The sequence below is a fragment of the Schistocerca nitens genome, chromosome 1, assembly GCF_023898315.1.
Source record: "Schistocerca nitens isolate TAMUIC-IGC-003100 chromosome 1, iqSchNite1.1, whole genome shotgun sequence".
NCBI classification, from domain to species: Eukaryota; Metazoa; Arthropoda; class Insecta; order Orthoptera; family Acrididae; genus Schistocerca; species Schistocerca nitens.
The window spans coordinates 998,186,770-998,203,760 of NC_064614.1; the positions used below are offsets into that span (position 1 = coordinate 998,186,770).

Genomic DNA, 16,991 nt, shown 5'->3' on the forward strand with positions numbered 1-16,991 from the left:
ATGAGGAGGTATTGAATAGAATTGGGGAGAAGAGAAATTTGTGGCACAACTTGGCCAGAAGAAGGGATCGGTTGGTAGGACATGTTTTAAGGCATCAAGGGATCACCAATTTAGTACTGGAGGGCAGCGTGGAGGGTAAAAATCGTAGAGGGAGACCAAGAGATGAATACACTAAGCAGATTCAGAAGGATGTAGGTTGCAGTAGGTACTGAGGGATGAAGAACCTTGGTCAGAATAGAGTAGCATGGAGAACTGCATCAAACGAGTCTCAGGACTGAAGACCACAACAAGAAACAACACCTCAGACGTTGGTCAAAAGGGTATTGTCCTCTGAGACTGCAGCACTGAGGGATGTAGTTCTAGTTTTTCAGCCGTTGATTTGATTGGTGTTTCGTCTCCAGAGTTAGACCTTGGACCCACATCGCTTCTCCAGCAACAAATAGCGTATAAAAGCAGTAGGTTGCTTTTCAGAACCAAACAGACAGTGCTCACAAATCCGTTTTCACATTTGCTTTTGGTGAGCATTGAAAAAGTGCCAAACCTGCCACGCAAAGTAGTTTCTCACAGTTGATTTCTCACGTAAAATGTCTCACTCTTTCTTTCGATAAGCTCGTGGCGATGTTTCAGACAAATTTAGTAGGTGATCGTCCAGTAGCACAGAGTTCATTTTCTGGAAGACACTTCCACTGTTGTTAGACGCTGTGTTCTAGACAGTGTTTCGGATCAACAGCTGGCGCACTGAAGTCGCTACCGTGAGAAGGAGCGCGTTAGCGCGTTCCGAGCTCCGACAACGCGTTCCTCCCTGAGCGAGAGCCTGTCACTCCGCAGCCGCAGCCCGCCGGCTGCCCACGGCGACGCGGGGCACCACCTGGATCGTTGCCCTCCGGCCGCCGCCGCCGCCGCCGCCGCCACCGCCGGCGGCCGACGCCGTTGTCCGTCGTCGCGGCGGCGCTGCCGCGTGGCCGGGCGGCGTCACAGGCAGCAGTTGGAGGAAGTGCGGCGCGGGCCCGGGTCGCGGCCGGCCGCGGAGGCGTCGGCGAGCAGCGCGGTGCGCCAGCTGCGCCGCTGCGGGCCCGCCGCCTGCGGCTGCTGGTGCGCCTGCATCGAGGTGGCGCTGTACTCCGGAGACTCGAGCGTCGCGTCGCACGCCAGCCAGCACCGCATCAGCCGCCGCAGCTGCGTGTCGAACGCCAGGAAGATGAACGGGTTGGCCGCGCTGTTCAGGCTCGACAGCAGCGTCAGGATGGTGAATGCGGGCCCTGCCGAGACGACAAACGTAGTCAGCGTTACACTCGTGAGCCGTGTATCGACTCGTGCTACACCATGTATTTAGATTGCATTGGGTTTCCTCTTCTTCCCCTTCTAATGGTACTTCAATTACGCAACCATTACGGCACCTCACCTGAACCTCTCGATACCAGCAATATTCTACTGTGTTTCTGTAAAGTAGTTGACATATTTATGAGACAACATTCCGATTTGATTTCATTAATGTAGAGGTACTTTGATACATCTGTAAGTAGGCTGTTTGTTTTCTTATTGGCAACGTTATGTAGCGCTCTGTATGAAAATCACTGGCTGTGCTGTGTGCAGTCTGTGGCTAGTTTGCATTGTTGTCTGCCATTATAGTGTTGGGCAGCTGGATGCGAACAGCGCGTAGCGTTGCGCAGTTGGAGGTGAGCCGCCAGCAGTGGTGGATGTGGGGAGAGAGATGGCGGAGTTTTGAAATTTGTAAGACTGGATGTCATGAACTGCTATATATATTATGACTATTAAGGTAAATACATTGTTTGTCCTCTATTAAAATCTTTCATTTGCTAACTATGCCTATCAGTAGTTAGTGCCTTCCGTAGTTTGAATCTTTTATTTAGCTGGCAGTAGTGGCGCTCGCTGTATTGCAGTAGTTCGAGTAACGATGATTTTTGTGAGGTAAGTGATTTGTGAAAGGTATAGGTTAATGTTAGTCAGGGCCATTCTTTTGTAGGGATTATTGAAAGTCAGATTGCGTTGCGCTAAAAAATATTGTGTGTCAGTTTAAGCACATTCTTGTATAATTGTTCAAAGGGGACGTTTCATATGTCGACCCTTAGCCGAGGATACCTCACTGGAATCGGCTTATTTTTTCTTGTAGTTTGTGTAATTAGAGTAGTTATTGTTTATTGCTAGCGCGTAATTGTAGAGAGAATCTCCTTTGTAGTTGCAGTCTTTCATTGTTGTACAGTAAAACAGTTGTGGCATGCATGTAAATTTGCACCAAGTGTTTCGCAGCTGCGCTTGCAATTAACTAGATATTTTTTTCATTGCTATGTTAATGTGTTCTCTTATTTTTGCTCTTCAAAGTGTGCTTTTCTGTGTTATCGTGTGAAATATTGTGGCAATAATAGCGTGTGAAAAACGTAACACTAGGCTCCAAAGTAAACTGAGAAATGACACTGAAGACGAAAGCAGTGTGTTAGCGCCACCGTGTAATGAATTAACTAATGTTCAACATAGTAATTTGGTAATTGTGCATAGGGAAATGGAGCGGGCGGCAAACAATGGCGTAGGTAGTGAAACAATTAGTGAACAGGGAAGCATTATCGATCGATCGGTCGGCAATAGCTCGCCTCAGGAATCCGAAATCACAGAACACAATATTGCAAATACTGTGGACTCAGGTTTTGGGTCCTTACCGTTTTCTCAAATAAGTCGAGACACATTTTCTGCTCGTCAAAATGTAAATGTTGCCGGCGCAAATGCACTGCCGAAAAGCATAGAGGAACAGATTCCAGACACTAATACATTATTATTGCAATTAATGCAGCAAATGAAACAAAATCAGAGACAAACACAGCATCAGTTAGACACAATGGAACAAAATCTTCAAAAGTTAGACACAATGGAACAAAATCTTCAAAAGTTAGACACCATAAAACAAAATAAGAGACAAACACAGCAAAAGCTTCAAAAGTTAGACACAATGGAGCAAAATCTTCGGAAGTTAGACACCACGCTTGAACAAACACGTGAAGATTTAACTACTGAGTTACATAAAATCGAAGCGAAATGTCAAAAAGTTTGTAATGACGTAAAAACACAAATTTGTGAGCATTTCCGATCTATTTTTTCGCGGCATGAAAATGCATTACAGAATCACGAAGCAGCCCTAAAAGAACTGCAAACTATTGTTCATGAAAATCATGAGACCTTGCAAGCTAAAATTGACTCAGTTGCATCTACCGATTCGGTTATGCAACTTGCAAAAACTCAGGAAAACTTAAAGGACACAGTAGATACTCTGAAAATTGGTTCAGAAAGACACATGGAGGAAATTAGTTCATTATCACAGAAAGTAGTTGAACTTTCGGATCAGCTAAATAATTTATCTACGAAGGTAGATGATAATCTGAATGACCCAAAACCGGTAGTCTTTAATGACACAGAAGAGTGCGAACAAATTAGGAAATTCAAACATAATCAGAATCAAATTAATACGCAACACCAAAGAGAAATCCGGGAAGTACAAGATCAGCTGACACAGGAAATACAAGAATTATGTATTTCAGAGGACACTCGCGCCCCAATACGGGAAGAGGGACATAGAAATACGGAACAGCCACAAAATAATAACACAGCGCATTTCGGAAATTATGAAAGAAATCGGCAAGGTGCACCGAATTTTGAAATGGAACCGCCGAAACGACGTAACAGTGACCGATATGCGACTCGCCGACATGATGATATTGACTATAAGCTGTTCATTACTACACGTAAATTTAATACATTTAAGAATTCTGGCAACGACATTCATCCACAAGCGTAGCTCCATCAATTCTCTCATTGTTTTCCTCCCAACTGGTCATTAGAGCACAGATTAGAATTTATGTGTGGCTATTTAGAGAATGAACCAGCTGTAAGAATGCGATCGGTCATTCACGATTGTCACAGTGAAGGAGAATTTTACCATGCCTTCCTCTCAGCATATTGGTCTCAAGCTACACAAGACCGAGTAAAACATAGCATCATAATGATGAAACATTTCGAACAATCTGAATTTTCCAGTCTTGTGAAATATTTTGAAGACATGTTGCACAAGAATCAGTACCTGTCAAACCCATACAGCCCCTCAGAACTCATCCGCATTTGCTTAATCAAATTACCTGAATATTTACGACAGATTATTTTAGCAGGACGTTGCAAAGACGACATTGAAGCTTTTCAGGGAATGTTACAAGAACTGGAAATTGACACTGACAATCGCGGAACGCGAAAACAGGAGCACAACAATTACACGTCACATCTGTCACAATTTCGCGATGACAGAAATAATACACGACAAGGCTATTCTTACAACGTAAATCGTGACCAAAACAGACACCACCCGTATGACAACAGTTGGCAGAAAAATAGTTACAGAGAAAGATCGAATTTCCGTTATAATGAATATGACAGAGATAACCAAGGAAACAGACAATATGGGAACCAAAACAGTTATTATCAAGGGAGACAGAATAACTTTGGACGCAACGGTCCAGCGCGCAGTTACGATTCAGGGAGAAATTCTCCACCACATGACCGACAAGAAGGAAACTGTGGAATCTACCGACATGACGACAGACGATATAATCCTAACGACAGACCTGAATTTCATCAGAACTGGCGAGATTCAAACAGGGCAGGGCCCTCTCGACAAGGTGAATTTGTAGAAGTTAGGTCTCCTAATACCAATAACGATGCGCGCCAACAAAGAGACAGACAATGACTTGCACCGCAGGCAGCCGCGTGCGCCGGCTGGCTCAGAGAAAAATACCATAGACGCTAACCTTGAGAAAAATTCCAGTATTCTTTACCGAACGTATACCGCATGATAATTGCGTTCAAGTTGAAACTCTGAGTACTATGAAGAGTAAAAGATTGCACCACATTTCACATGTAAAACCATTTATTGAGAGATAATCTGCTTTTTAACTTAGTCTTTGCCATAAAATTTTTCACTTCACATTTTTAGTATGCTTTGTCAGACTTAAGAAACTGTTAACATGCAACAATGTTTGAAGTTAAATATCCAGTCAAGGACCAAGAGAACATATTTAAACAGAAATTACGAATGCATTGTTATGGTGAACAGACGACACAGTGTTATTGTGTGTGTACGTTCTTGCTTGTTAGTTGCACGATTACGTAATGACTATAAGACTTACATACTTAGAACATGTACCGGTACTGCTAATGAGATTTTAATGCAACATTTTGGTTTACTTGAAAATACATTCTGGATTTAAAGTACTTTCTGAGAGATACCAGATGACACAGTGGTTAGTTTATGTGACAGCTACACGATTTTATCACGACTCTACTAATGAGTGACAATTTACAATGTTGCTTTTGCGGTGTTTCTGTTTTATGTCTGCACAGTTTTATGTATTATTCTGGAAAGTAAGACATGTTTTAGTAGTAACTTTTTTGGTATAGCTACAATGAGACAGCCTTTTCCGTAGCACAACAATAGGTTACATTATAGTACTTTCTTGATCACGGTAAGATACGTGATAACTACGATATCTATATGCAAAGTATTTCACTTTTGTTTATCATGAGGTAAGTACATTGACTTCTGCAGAACTTAGCTTTCAGAGGAAGATAACTACAACACTTCCACAGAGATTATCTTACAACAAGAGCACAGTTCAGCGCTACAGGACACGCATTTGAGTGATTAATTTTGTACTTAAGACATTTACTTTCAAAGATTTTTGAGTTACAAAGAAAGTTTTCCGTGATACATTTCATTCCATTGCTGTAATCCATAACACCTGAGGGTATAATTACATTAATCCTCAGGGGTAACACGCTTACTTTGTGTACCATGTGTTTGGCAAGCACAAGGAACCCTAGCTAATATGGTATTTGCTTATACAACTTTACACATCGATACCATATTTCTCTGACACATAAATTACACAGCTATCTGATCATTTAACTGAGAGAGACAAACATTTTTTTTTACTACGTCAGTGACGCATGTTTACGTAATTACACAGTTGGATAACTTCACACTTATGAAATTGTATTTTGTCTCTACTTTGTGAACTGTTCATATTTTTTTGGAACCATTGTGATACTATGAGAGCTTTGAATGATGTATTTGGTATGGGATAATGATTTTTAAAGTACGTTTGAGGTAGATGACACTACTGAAATGAGCAGAGAATATTTTTTAGGGTTTGAAATTATTGCAGAAAGCTACGACGTTTTTGAGATGTGGCTGAGTTTTTATGATGTTATTATTACGATGACAATGTGCTGTTGAGGTATCTCTATGATCAATAAGCTGATGCTATATGAGGAATTTGATTATGCTACGTATTTATTATGATGAAATATTGGAGAAGTGTCGACGAATATTTATATGTGTAACAAGGTAAGGAATAATGAGTAGTGGTTAGGGACTCTGGTTGTGGAAAAGGATGTTGGAAACCGAGAATCGTACTTTAAGAGTAATGAAATGTGTTTATATGTGTGAATGTATCGCAATGCCAGCGAAAATTTATTGGGCACTGTTATATTTACAGGATTTTGTTTCTACACATTTGTAACGCAAATTCTCGACCTGTGAAATTTTTATACGAGACTGTCACTGTAGCGGAAACTGCTGTCGTAAATATTTCGTTAAGAAAGGTAAGTGACCTAGACGTAATGCGTTTTGGGCGACCAGCTGAGAGATAGTCGTCTGACAAAAGAAAGCCATTAGGTGGAGAAAAAAAAAGAGGCCATTATCCTCGCTATTGACATTTCTTTGTCGAAAGCATCGCAAATACGACACGATCAAACTTGAAAACATATGATTACACTGTGGAGCTCTTAATTTATGATATTTACTAAAATGCCTAATGAAATGATGAGAAACATTTTACATCTATTGTCTTTCTAGTTGAGAGATTGCTCATTTTGTTTAATATCTGGTTTCCAGCTGTGTTGCAGCATTGGTTTTATAAAATAAAATTAAGTGCATTTGCTAATGTGAACACTTTCTGCCAACAGATCTATTAAATAATAATTTTATGATCCATATTCTTCGAAAAAGGAGCACTTGGAATGGAAAGAACAATAAGAAGGGATTATTAACAGTAACTGCATACATAATTTTCTTTTCAACTACTTGGTAATTTTTTTGGTAGAGTGAGTTATCGTGATGCATCACTCTAGTGTTAAGATGTGACATAGGTATTAAACATGGCCATTTTTACTGTAATTTTTTTCTGCTTGAGCATTGTCATGTTTAGATATAAGTTATTGCATTTGCTGCTGCTGTTTGCAAGGCATAGTGCTACTAAATTTCACTTTACATTACTCTGTTAAGCCAGTTTTACTACTGATTTATTTTTCTTGTTTGATGCTCATTGCCTTATATTAGTTGTAATATTGCTGCTTGCTTTGCCAATTTGCATTTTTTTGTCATTGCTGTTTGTGTTAATTGTTTTGTGCTGCTGCATTGCCTCGTCCCTTAGTTTAGCATCTGAGCTCAGTAGATTTAAGTTGGCTTAAGATGGGGTAGGCAATATAAGAGAACAAGTTGTGATGAATTGGAAGAAATGCATTGAGAAGCTATAAGAAAATGGTTTGGCCAAAAAAGTATTTTGAAAGAGGATATGAACCAAAAAAGTAGAGTTTAGGGACAACAGGTTTAGGTAGGATTTTCTTGGAACTAAATGATGAGGTAAGATAATGGAAAATAAATAATGAGGTAAGAAATGTGTGAACATATAAATACAGAAAGCATGCTTGGATAGAATTTTTTTGGTGGAAACAAATGTTGAAATACGAGGAAAGATATATGGAATGAAGTTTTGGGGTGGACTGCAGTACCAAATGTCACACAATAAACAAACCCTGTCCTGTATTTTCGTGTTATTACACTATGTGAATTTGTGTTTTTCCTGTCTTAATGTGTTTAGCTAATAAGAGTTATGTTGTAGAATTTTTCTGATAATATGTTATTTTCTTTGTAAAGATGTTTAGACATTATTTATTCTGTTCTGTTTTAATGCTCGTGTGTGAAGTTGATGTTTCGAAAGTTATTCTGATCTTTTATGTATGTACTCATGTCATAATTCCTGTAACATTGATGTATATGTTATTTCGATTCTTTTGTAAAGCTTGTACTACAAATGTTATCTGTATTGTTATGTTCTTTAATGATGTATTTTGTACCTTTGTAATTGTATTCTTATGTTATCAAATTGTAATTTACACCAGTTCATCAAATTAAGTAACTTGTAAGTTACATTTCACTACACACGTTTCTGTTGGTCATAATGTATGGACAATATGTGAGAAGTAGGGACTGATCGTGTTTGCACGTGTGTTAATAATTCAGCAAGGGACTGGACAACAGCATTGCTGGTTCTAAGGACAATTAAAAAAAAAAGCTTTGTGAGTGCACAAGTGGTGGTTTATGGACTTGCTATATAATACAAGACTCTTCGATGGTGATTGTGCACCTGCACAGTCGCAACAGATGGCTGCTAGCCATATTACAAGGACTACAGTGGGTCTGCACCTTTTATGACCCACCAATACCATTATTTCTACAAGGACTACAGTGGGTCTACACCTTTGCTGATTCACCAGGACCATTATTTCTACAAGGACTGCAGTGAGTCTCCACCTCTGGTGGCCCACCAATACCACAATCTCTACCAGGATTACAGTGGGTCTGCACCTCTGGTGGCCCACCAATACCGTAATCTCTACGACTACAGTGGGGCTACTCTGTGATGACCTACCTACCAATATTCTTCAAAACTTCGAATGACTCTGCTGTGGGTTTGCTCTGTTGTGGCCCATTACCTGTCTGCATGTCGAGAGTCAGCACTGTCTTTCCGTTGGAAGACAACACTACTTCTTCAAGACTGCATGGAAATCCACTACTTCCGTGTGCATTTTCTTTTACTGCTCAGACTTTGAGAAATACACTGCAATTTTACTGTGATGAATGATCAGGACTGTCTTTATGGACTGTGAGAAAATTTTAGCTTTTGACCAACATTGTATCAATACGTGTGTGCATTTGATATCTTTGTTATTGTAATTATGAAAAGTTTTATCAAATCATTATTGGCCACTGCCCAAAACAATTTGTAAAATTTTTTGTGGGGAGCATGGGGGCTATGCAAGTAGGCTGTTTGTTTTCTTATTGGCAACGTTACGTAGCGCTCTGTATGAAAATCACTGGCTGTGCTGTGTGCAGTCTGTGGCTAGTTTGCATTGTTGTCTGCCATTGTAGTGTTGGGCAGCTGGATGCGAACAGCGCGTAGCGTTGCGCAGTTGGAGGTGAGCCGCCAGCAGTGGTGGATGTGGGGAGAGAGATGGCGGAGTTTTGAAATTTGTAAGACTGGATGTCATGAACTGCTATATATATTATGACTATTAAGATAAATACATTGTTTGTTCTCTATTAAAATCTTTCATTTGCTAACTATGCCTATCAGTAGTTAGTGCCTTCCATAGTTTGAATCTTTTATTTAGCTGGCAGTAGTATCGCTCGCTGTATTGCAGTAGTTCGAGTAACGAAGATTTTTGTGAGGTAAGTGATTTGTGAAAGGTATAGGTTAATGTTAGTCAGGGCCATTCTTTTGTAGGGATTATTGAAAGTCAGATTGCGTTGCGCTAAAAAATATTATGTCAGTTTAAGCACATTCTTGTATAATTGTTCAAAGGGGACGTTTCATAGATCGATATGTTTATATTGCAATGATATTATTCTTATGTGTATTCTTTCTTTTGTCACTATGATCTTTGACGTACTTGTAACTCTGATTTTTTGGGCGCGCAAGCAGTTAGAGAGTCGGACCTTGAGAAAGTCAAGTCTTGGACGTCATGTTGAAAAGACGTATATTGTAGTCAGCTTATAAAATGTGACCTTTAACAGTGAGGGAGATGTTTTCAAGTATGTTTTGTATTGTGAAGTGATGTTTTGTGTGTTACGTGATATTGCAACAAAAGCAATAAAAAGGAAGTGTAACTTAAATTCGGAGTGCTGATTACTTTTTTACCAAAACTAGACATAATTGTCTGAATGGGAATTCCGCGATCGTTCATTAATAAAATATGGCGTTTCAGTCTTCGATCGCTATACTTTACTTATGACAGGGAACCGAGTGTTCTGTACGGACAAGTTACTCTGTAACTACAATATATGATCTGAAGATGGGCAGCTAGCCCGAAACTGGTAATTGAAAATAAAGTATAGCGATCGAAGACTGAAACGCCGTATTTTACTTTTTTACATCACCATTGTGCTAACTTTCTAAGGTTTAATCTTCAAGAATGGTTTGTGAAACACATCTATAAAACTTTTGAATATAGCTTAATAAAACCTAGGCCTCTTTGCATCCGAGCTTGGAATCATTACCACCTAGATTTTCGACGATTGAGCCATGATTTTACAACGAGACCGGATTGGGAAACACAAAAAGATTGCCTAGTTTATTCATTATTACATGAAATGACTTTATTAACTGTGCTCTAATGGCACCTGCCACATAATAACTTTGTTGTTGCCCGAAAATGCAGTATTTAGCAGCGTGAGAAACACCACAATCATGATTAAATTTTGACCTTTGTTGTGGTAGGGTTGTTAGACCCTGACATGTTTGTTTGATATGTTGTCTGTCATTAAATGGCTGCTTGGTTGTCTTTTCCTTCGGCTATCGATATCTGCGTTTTTGCTTCCGGGAAACTGCTATGTAGGAAGTGAGATCTTTGACCGGTTGTAACCTTGTGTGGTGGTGCAGAAGTAGGGGCGTTGCGCGCAGAGAGAGTGTGGTGGATACGTGAGGGAGTGTGGCTCTCCAGCGCGAAGCAGGCGTGGTCGGTTGTACCGAGTCGCCACGTGATGTATGTCGGTTGTGTGTAACGAGCGGGTCGAGTTGACGGAAGAGCTCCCCGCGGGTTGGTTGTATACAGAATCGCCCCACGAGTAGTTGCTGTTCATTTCACCTTGGTGGGACGTTAACAAGCGTCTTTAAGTGCTCCGTTTCAACACTGGAGTTTAAAAAGAAGACACCTAACATGAAGGAGCGCTCACTACCAGTCAACGTTGCAGAGAAGACGTGATCTCCGGTGACAGATCGTGTTGTCGTGTTGTCGCGTGACAGTGGCGTGTTGGGTACACTGGCGACGCGTGCGGGGTCGGATGTGTGGATCCTTGCCATCGGAGGTCGTGTACTGCCTGTTCGAGCATAACTGCAAGTTAAGTTAGCGGAAGGTTTAATCATTAAGTAATAAAGTTTGCGTAACCAGTGTCTCTTCTGCCTTGTGGCCTCCGGCGATCGGGTTTCCTGTACCCGGCACCGGTGTAATTGAAGACAGTGATCTTTCCTCCTCCTCTCGTTACTGCACGATGGGAGGTGTAGTTTTGGCAGTTTAATTGTTTCGCTATTCTGTCGTGTGTTATGAGTAAATTCATGCTCCTTGTTGGTTGATCATGTGGTCGCTCATTCATGACTGTGTGGTCTAATGTTTCCTTGCAAGAGGTTAGCTCTAATTCTGTCAGCAAGTTAAGCCATCTCATTACAAGTTTTCCCTGGCTAAGAGTCGGTGCAATGACCAGCGTGAGAGTGGCAATTGTGTTTACGGGCGTATTTAAATTGGTGAGTATTCTGCCTAGCCTGAGCATCCCTGAGTGGGTGATTTGTGGCCGCCTTATACAGGTCCATCATATCTATTATGTTCTAATGATATTCCAGGACAGTTTTGTTTAAAAACTTGTTTAAATTCCTCCATTCCTTTATTGCCATTAATCGCGTGTTTGCTGAGACCTTTGATTTTTTTTTAATGGCGGTGTTGGTAGCTTCACTACCTCACCGTACTTTATTAACAAAGTTCTGTATTTACTTTAGTAGCCTGTTTACTAATGTTCTTTAATTTTTTTTAACTGTTGTTTTGCTATAAACTACTTGATTGCCTTATCGGCGTGTTTTGAAAGGCTGTTATTGCCGTACTGTTAGCTTCTGTGTTTTTTTAAAGAAATTTTAAACTGTTGTATTGCTATAAATGACTGGATTGACGTTTTTAAAATACATTTTTAAACTGTTGCATTGTTGTAAATGACTTAATTGCCGTTAGCGGCGTGTTTTGAAAGGTTGTTGTTTGCCGCACTGGTACTTCTATTTTTTTAAAAGGAATTTTTTTAAAATTGTTGTATTGCCATAAATGATTGCCGTTAGCGGCGTGTTTAAAAGGTTGATTATTGCCGTACTGTTAGTTTCTGTAGGATATGAATAAAACATTTGTGTGTTAAAATCTCAACTCGACGGTAAACTATTAGAAATTTGGCCCCGTTTCCCAACTTGTGGTGTGGCTTGTACTAACCGTAACCACTGTGTGTGTGTGTCAGCTCAACTCATATCCCTGGAATACGTGAATGTTTTGAGTAGTCGGTGCTCTGTAGCTCGCGCGAAACTGAGAAATTTAATTTTTGATTAGTAGAGTGTCGAGATCAACTGCCTAGTTGGGTTGGGTTGGGTTGTTTGGGGAAGGAGACCAGACAGCGAGGTCACCGGTCTCATCAGATTAGGGAAGGACGGGCAAGGAAGTCAGCCGTGCCCTTTGAAATGAACTATCCTGACATTTGCCTGGAACGATTTAGGGAAATCACGGGAAACCTAAATCAGCATGGCCGGACGCGGGATTGAACCATCGTCCTCCCGAATGCGAGTCCTGTGTCTAACCACTGCGCCACCTCGCTCGGTAACTGCCTAGAATTTATTTTAGATTTATTATGTCAGACTTGTTCAGGACACATGTCCGTCCTCAGGGGAAGAATTCAGGTATCGTTGTCATCTTAGAAGTCCTTACAACTTCAGTACATGCATCATTTACAACAACAAACAGGAGTTCAAAACCTATCTCCAAAGTTACAAAGTGTGGCTATACATGGAATTTGTTTTTACCACAAAATGTCGAATCAAAACACCTTCTTTTGTCTAAATTTACAGTTGTTATTTTATTTGAGCTACACTATGTGATCAAAAGTATCAGGACACCTCCAAAAACATATGTTTTTCATATTAACTGCATCGCGCTGCCACCTACTGTCAGGTACTCCATATCAGCGACCTCAGTAGTCATTAGACATCGCGAGAGAGCAGAATAGGGCGCTCCACAGAACTCACGGACTTCCAACGTGATCAGGTGATTGGGTGTCACTTGTGTCATACGTCTGTAAGCGAGATTTCCACACTCCAAACATCCCCAGGTCAACTGTTTCTGATGTGATAATGAATTGGAAACGTGGTGGGACACGTACAAAACAAAAGCGAACAGGCTACCCTCGTCTGTTGACTGACAGAGACCACCGCCAGTTGAAGAGGGTCGTAATGTGTAATAGGCAGATATCTATCCATACTGTCACACAGGAATCACAAACTGCATCGGGATCCACTGCAGATACTACGACAGCTAGGCGGGAGGCGAGAAAACTTGGATTTCATGGTCGAGCGGCTGCTCATAAGCCACACATGACGCCGGTAAATGCCAAACGATGGCTCGCTTGGTGTAAGTAGCGTAAAGACTGGACGATTGAACAATGGGAAAACGTTGTGTGGTGTGACTTATCAGGGTACAAAATGTGGCGATTCGATAGCAGGGTGTGGGTATGGCGAATGCCCGGTGAACGTCATCTACCAGCGTGTGTAGTGCCAACAGTAAAATTCGGAGGTGGTGGTGTTATGGTGTGGTCGTGTTACTCATGGAGGGGGCTTGCATCCCTTGTTATTTTGGGTGGCACTATCATACCACAGGCCTACATTGATGTTTGAAGCACCTTCTTGCTTCCCACTGTTGAAAAGCAATTCGGGACCTGTTCGTAATGCACGGCCTGTGGCGGAGCGGTTACACGACAATAAGATCCCCGTAATGGACTGGCCTGCACAGAATCCTGACCTGAATCCTATAGAACACCTTTGGGATGTTTTGGAACGCCGACTTCGTGCCAGGCCTCACCGACCGACAACGACACCTCAGTGCAGCAGTCCGTGAAGAATGGGCTGCCATTCCCCAAGTAACCTTCCAGCACCTGATTGAACATATGCCTGCGAGAGTGGAAGCTATCATCAAGACTATGGGTTGGCCAACACCATTACCTATGGAGGGCGCCACTAACTTGTAAGTCATTTTCAGCCAGGTGTTCTGGTACTTTTGATCACATGGTGTACCTGTCTCAGCGCCACATTAAGTGTTTTTCAGGCCCCCTGATCGACGTGTAGGAAGAATCCCACCTGGTTTCCAGAATAGGGACCAGCATTCATTGACTGTTACCTGTAGATTTCTTCCTTCTGGTGTGTGGCAGAGGAAGTTTGTCTTCCGGTGCCACTTCGCACTTCTCCTAGTCCAGTTATGATCGGCAAGTGATGATCGAAGGGATTTCCGTGTTAAGAAGAAATATACAGATACCAGTCACTGAATGCCGGCCCCTATTTTGAATGGACCAAAGGTGAGATTCTTCTACACGTCGGTAAGGTGTGCTGAAGAAGATGTAATGTAACGCCAAGACTATATATAGTCACAAGAACGTTGACCCCATATGGCATCTTGCAGGGCAGCTAGCATCTCTCACCAGTGAGGAAGGGCGAGTTGGCGTGCCAGGAGGCGAGCAGCTGGGCGCCGCAGAAGGGTGCGGAGCATGCGGCGTACAGCGAGACGACGGCGACGCTCTGGCGCACCGAGTTGACCTTGGCGCGCGAGATGCGCGGGTGGCCAGCGTGCCGCCACAGCGAGCAGCAGATGCGAGCGTACGTCACCACCAGCACGGCCAACGGCGCCAGGAACGAGGACACGCTGTACCTGCACACACCACACACACTCTTCACAGCCAGTCCCGTAGAGATTGTTAAGGCCAGCTGCTGGTGACAGCTGTTCAAGTAACACACCTACTTGTAGTCGACTTATCAGATACACTGCTGACCATCAAAACTGCAAATCCAGAAAGATGGTATACATCAAATGTCAGTGTATACTACGTTCTTTGAAATGAAGATGATTAGGATTACACTGTAACTACACAAAGTAGTTATGCGCAATACCACCTACATTTTCCATATAAGGCAAGACCACACAGCAGAGGTTTCAGAGAGAGAGAGAGAGAGAGAGAGAGAGGCGTGACAAGCGCCCACTGGCAACAATGAGCACCGGAGTGGTACCAAGTCGTCTTAGCAGACGAGCCACAGTTCACTGTACAGCAAGATAACGACACAGGGTGCCGTTTGGGTAAACAACACGATCGTTGTAGTTCATGTAGCCGTTAATTTGTTCAGAACCATTATACACTGAGGTGACAACAGTCATGAGTTATCGTGTCGGACCTCCCTTTGGGCGGTGTAGTGTGGCAAGGATTCGGAACGTTGTTGGAAGTCCCCTGCAGAAACAATGAGCCATGATGCCTCTGTAGTGGTCCACTATGCACGATTTCGTGCACGAAACTACTTCACGATAGTATCCTACAAATGATCGATGGGATTCATGCCGGGCGATCTGGGTGGCCAAATTATTCTCTAGAATTTTCCAAAATGTTCTTCAAACCAATCGCGAACAATTGTAGTCCAGTGACATGGCGCATTGTCATCCGTAGCATAAGTCCCTGAATGGCTGGAAATGGTGTCATATAGCCGAACATTACCATTTCCAGTCTAAATCGCTTTAGTTAGATCATAGTCCATTCCATGTATACAAAGCCCAAAGCACTATCTATGAAGCCACCAGCAGCTTGCAAAGTGCCTTATTGACAACTTAGGTCCATGGCTTCGTGGGATCTGCGCCAGACTCGATCCCTACCATTAGCTTGTACGAACTGAAGTCGGGACGCTTCTCACCAGGCAACTGTTCTCCAGTCGTCTAGGGTCCAACTGATACAGTCACGAGCGCAGGAGAGATTCTGCAGGCGATGTCGTGCTCTTAGCAAAAGGCACTCGCGACGGTAGGCTGTCACAGCTCATTATCGTCAAGTTACACCACACTATTCTAACGAATACGTTCGTTGTACATTCCAGATTGTCACTGCTCTTTGTCACTGAGTGAAGGCCGTCAGCCGCTGCGTTGTCCGTGGTGAGAGGTACTGCCTGAAATTTGGTATTCTCGGCACACTCGTGACACTGTGGTTCTCAGAATATTGAATTTCCTAACCACTTCCGAAACTGAATGTCTCATGCAACTGGCTGCAACTACCATTCCAAGTTCAGAGCTTGTTAATTCCCATTGTGCGGCCATAATCATGTCGGAAATCCTTTCACGTGGATCAACTGAGTACAAACGAGTCCTCCACCAATGCTGAGCCGTGGTCGGCTCGAGCTGAACCCATTTTCTTTTTTGACTTTTTGTCACCATCGAGTGGCGTCATATTACTCCCTCAGTTACTACCTGAATGAGTTGCTCACTTGCCTCCATCAGCGGCAGCAGCAGCGTTTATCGATACTAGTACTGTTGAACCTTCTTTGGTGTGGCCGCTATATTTCCGTGACGTGGTGCCTGTGAGGCCGCTGGTCGGTTGCGATGGAGCAGCGAGGAAGTCTCCGCGGCGTGAGGTCCGGCCGGGGCCGCTGGCAGTGTGCGCATGTGGTTAGAGTTGTGTGGCACTAGCTGCGACAACTGCTAAGTTCGTCGCCCACCGAACTTGCATAGTGGAGTTGAGTAATCAGTGAACCTATTATGAAACCTCAACTACTGTGACATCTCTTCATTGATTACTGGTTGTTGCTTCCTGGGCTGTTCCTGCAAGCAGCAATGTGATGGTGTGCTGGAGTCGGCAAAATTTTGCAGCTGTCTTCCTCTATGGGGTTTAACTTTTGAAATGATTATAATTTATTAGCGAAGTCCACCAGCGGTATCTTCTGCCTTGTGGCCATTAACGTTCCAGTTACCCGTCCTGGTCGTTAGCATAGTTTCAGGCAGTGTGTTTTCCTCACCGCATTGATGCTGTCCAGCACAGCATGTAGTTCGAAAGCTTGATGTTGTTC

The 16,991-nt window shown here is 42.5% G+C and overlaps 1 protein-coding gene across 1 annotated transcript in view; it reads right to left on the bottom strand.

The window, feature by feature from the left end:
* Positions 1 to 817: 817 nt before the first annotated feature.
* LOC126218463 (vasopressin V2 receptor-like) overlaps positions 818 to 16,991 on the bottom strand; it is a 128,507-nt gene continuing 112,333 nt past the window's right edge. Inside the window, exons 4-6 of the mRNA XM_049942129.1 lie at positions 14,600 to 14,826; positions 999 to 1,259; positions 818 to 951 (exon numbers count right to left, since the gene is read on the bottom strand). Of these exons, the coding sequence (XP_049798086.1) occupies positions 818 to 951; positions 999 to 1,259; positions 14,600 to 14,826 (622 nt within the window). The remainder of the gene's footprint in view (positions 952 to 998; positions 1,260 to 14,599; positions 14,827 to 16,991) is intronic.